Here is a 3,826-nt window from a genome sequence, read left to right as displayed (position 1 = left end):
AAATGCTCCTTGACCCACAAATCTCAGCAGAGTCCCTGCGGAACGTCCACGGCGCGGTCAATGTGTGTCAAGACATCCAGAACGTCACAGCGTCTCCAACTGTGCAAAGTCCGAGTCACTAATTTAGTGCAAAGGCAGTTCAGGTTCTTTTTTATTTTTTTCCTTTTTTTTTTGTTAAAAAAAATAAGCCATCCTTTTCTCTTTTTTTTTTTTTTCTTTTTTTTTTCTTTTTTGTGTGTTTTTTCCCCAAAAAGGAGGCATGGGAACCCAAGCCCAGTCCACCTGCTGAGTGCATCAGTTGTCCATAAGCTAAAGCAACATGTAAACATCCAAGGTTTGATCGAGGCCGGTCGGGCAGGAGGCTGGTTTCTGGCAGCATATTTCTTGTATTTCTTGTTTCATAACCTTCTCTCCTTCTTTTGAATTAGTTTTATTTTAAAATTAATTTTTTGTGTGGTTTTTTTTGTGGGCTTTTTTTTGTTGTTGTTGTTGTAGTTTTTTTTTTGTTTTTTTTGCTGCAGGGCCTTGGAAAAATTAAAAAAAAATTAAAATTAAAATAATAAAAAGTCAGTAACTGGTAAACAGCTCATACCGACGCGATGACAATCATCAGGTGAGGAGAGATGTTGGAGATGCTGGCGAGGAGGTCTGGGGCCAGGCGGGACAGGTGGCTTTCCGAGAACTCGCAGGGTGGGAAGATCTGCAGAACGTAGGCAGGCTGCAAAGAGGGAAAAACCACAGATCAGAGAAAACCCACGCCCACAGAGGTTTAAAAATGAGACATTTCAGCGATGTTCTGGGTGCTTAAGGCATCCTAAATCGTGTATAAGAAAGAAGGCATGGGTTTTGTTTCCCAGGTGGGGAGTTTTCCACGCCACAGGCTGATTTGGCTGGGAAAGGCAGAAAAATTCCCATTAATTATAATTTCAGTGGTTGCTCTGAGTGCTGGGCTCATTTTGGGCTCCTCATACCCAGAATTAAATTACACACAGGTTGAACTGCAATCAGTGCAGCAACACACCTGGAATAAACCCTCCATGGGACCAAATGCATTCTGCAAGAAAACATCAGCTGTCCTGGAACAATCAGGATATGGGGAATAAACCAGGACTCTACTTCAGAGATAAAAGAGCTGAGAAATGCATTTGGGAAATGCTTTTCAGCCTGAGACAATGAACTGGGAACACACCAAACATACATTTGGGATTTTTTTTGGCTTTGGGGTTGCTTTCATCGATTCCATCAATGATTATATTGATCCCACGAAAAATTTATGGATCCCATGAAAAATTTATGGATCCCATCCATGTCTTTGATGGGTGATGGAAATGTAGGTGTTGTTTGACCAATAACCCCAGGCAGATCCAGCAGAAGCCTGAGCTGCCTGTGCCATTAAGGACTGGTTTGGTGTCCCTGTGGCACGGCAGGGCTCTGTGCCATTAGGGCCTGGTCTGGTGTCCCTGTGGCACTGCAGGGCTCTGTGCCATGCCCATACCTGGTTGGAGCCGGGGTTGGGGACGTTGATGATGCCTGCAGCCTGCTTGGCCTGCAGGTAGCTGATGAAGGCGGCCTTGAGCGACTCGGTCTGACTGACCACGTCCTCCTGGTCCCGGCCGCAGGGCAGGGCCAGCAGCAGGCAGTAATCGCTCTCCACCTGCAGGGGAAGGACAGGCTCAGGAAAATGCTGCATGAGGGGATCTTTTCCAGCCATCCATCCACTATCCACGGGGGAAAACCCTCACTTTAAACTCCTTGATGTTACAATTTGTACCCCAGAGAAGCGGTGGCTGCCCCAGAAGTCTCTAAGGTCAGGGCCAGGCTGGATAGGGCCTGGAGCAACCTCGGATAGTGGAAGGTGTCCCTGCCCATGGTAGGGGGTGGGATGGGCTTTAAGGCCCCTCCAACCCAAACCAGTCTGGGATTCTGTGATTTCAACACTTGCTGAGAGCTCAGCCAAGGTGGAAAAGACTAAAAATGGATTTCATGGCCACCTGAACTCCCCTTCCCACCCTACTCAGACACACTGAAGGCATCAGGAGTTTGTCCCTGGGCTCAGGGCAACTTAAAGGTTTCCCAGCTCTCACTGCCTCTTCCACAAGTGCAGTGTAAGAGCTATTGCTCATCATCTGAAATCCGTGTCACACTCCCTGGGTTGAAGGAATCAGTGTGAACACCAGGATCCCAAAACAGAATCACAGGGATCTCCTGGATTGGAAGGAATCCACAGGGATCATCAAGTCCAACTCCAGGCCATGCACAGGATCCCAACAATCCCTCCCTGTGCATCCCTGACAGCAGTGTCCAAATGCTCCTTGGGCAGCTTGGGGCTGCGCCCATTCCCTGTGGAGCACACATGACAGAAACCCAGGTTTTGGGGAGCCCTGGTGCTTTCCAGCCCTGCAGCTGGTGAGCCCAGCCAAGCTCTGAGACTCCCAAACTGCCTCCCTGCCCAGCCCTGGCCCTCACCATCATCCTGCGTGCGACGCCCTCGAGCTGGGAGGCCTCGAGCCGCATGCGCTGCGCGATGCGCAGGGGGGGCCCTCCCTCGGGCGCCGGCAGCGAGCGGTGAGCCAGGACGTTGTTCCCGGACACAAAGTGCAGCTGCACGGCTGCTGTGTCGTTCTTGAGAGCCAGCAGACCCTGCCAGACAATGGGGTATTTCTGGGAAGAGAGGGAGAGAGTATTACAACCCACAGCAAGGAGGATGGGATCTGAAATGCTGAGCTGCTCGGCTGCCACGGATGCTTCCATCGGAGGTTTAAAGGCTCAGCGGAGATGTAGCACCAGATCAACCCTCTACAGGCCAGGCCTGGGTTACATACATCCTGCTAAATCAGGAATTCAGTCCTTTTCTTTCCAGCTGGCCAGCCTGCCTGGGTGGATCCCGTCATCCCAATCCCTCTGCCGCCCACCCAGCACAAGGCTGTTCCTGAATGCTCTGTTCCCTTTTACAAATGGACAAATTGAGAAATAACAGAAGAATTGCTCGAGGTTACTTGGGAGACATCTGGTGCTGAACACAACTCTCAGCTCCTTGATGACACCTGTTCCTCACTGCCTCCCTCCTCTTCCTCATTTTCTACACTTGGAGTGGTTTTTCCTTTTTATTTAAATGAAATACACCAACTGTCTCCCCTGCCTATGAGGAAACACTTTCCAGGAAAATGCTGACTTGCAAAACTGACTTGGAACAGTAAACATGTCTAAAATCCATCAGGGACAAAACAACCCAAAACCCAAACAACGCCTTTTCTGCATCTGAAGTTTTTGATGCAACAAAGGTCAGATTTGGTGCTATGGCTGAGACAGAACCAGGTGATTTCCCCCCGGATCAGGAGCACGACACTCACTGTCAGCAGCTGGACCATGTCCACAGGTCTCTGGGACACAGGGTGAGGGGATGGCTCCTGCTTGAGCGTGGACTGGGGCTCCGGGCGGCTGAGGGGCGGCCCCGAGGTCGTGGGGATAAACATGGATTGCTTGGTAACTGCCTGCGGCTGGTGGGGCGATGGAAGCTCCTGCTTCATGGAGATGGCGACGGGCGAGGGGTACGAGGTTTGGCTCGTGTCCCCTTGTGCCCTCTGGAGGTGGACGTGGGGGTCCATCTGTGCCGTGTGCCTGTTCACAGGGGCATGGTGACTCTGCTCCGGCCCTGCTGCCGACGGGCCCTTGGGATCCTGCGGGATCTGAGGGGTCTTGCTGCGGACTGGCTGGCTGGGGTGCGAGTGCTCGCCCTCCTGCAGACCCTGGGAAGCAGGGAGGGGAAAAGAAAAGACGTTTAGGCCAAGGGTGTACTCAACCCCATTATAAGGCTGCCAGGACACCA

General features: G+C 51.4%; 1 protein-coding gene across 1 annotated transcript in view; it reads right to left on the bottom strand.

Annotated features, from left to right (window-relative positions):
* Positions 1-506: 506 nt before the first annotated feature.
* Positions 507-3,826, bottom strand: part of SPEN (spen family transcriptional repressor) — a 47,857-nt gene continuing 44,537 nt past the window's right edge. Inside the window, 4 exon segments of the mRNA XM_031062958.1 lie at positions 507-718; positions 1,496-1,654; positions 2,467-2,661; positions 3,351-3,746. Of these exon segments, the coding sequence (XP_030918818.1) occupies positions 587-718; positions 1,496-1,654; positions 2,467-2,661; positions 3,351-3,746 (882 nt within the window). The 3' untranslated portion in view covers positions 507-586.

Source organism: Geospiza fortis, unplaced genomic scaffold, assembly GCF_000277835.1.
Source record: "Geospiza fortis unplaced genomic scaffold, GeoFor_1.0 scaffold4, whole genome shotgun sequence".
Lineage (NCBI taxonomy): Eukaryota > Metazoa > Chordata > Aves > Passeriformes > Thraupidae > Geospiza > Geospiza fortis.
Note: the sequence above shows the minus strand (reverse complement) of the source record. Positions and strands in the feature narration are given on the sequence as shown.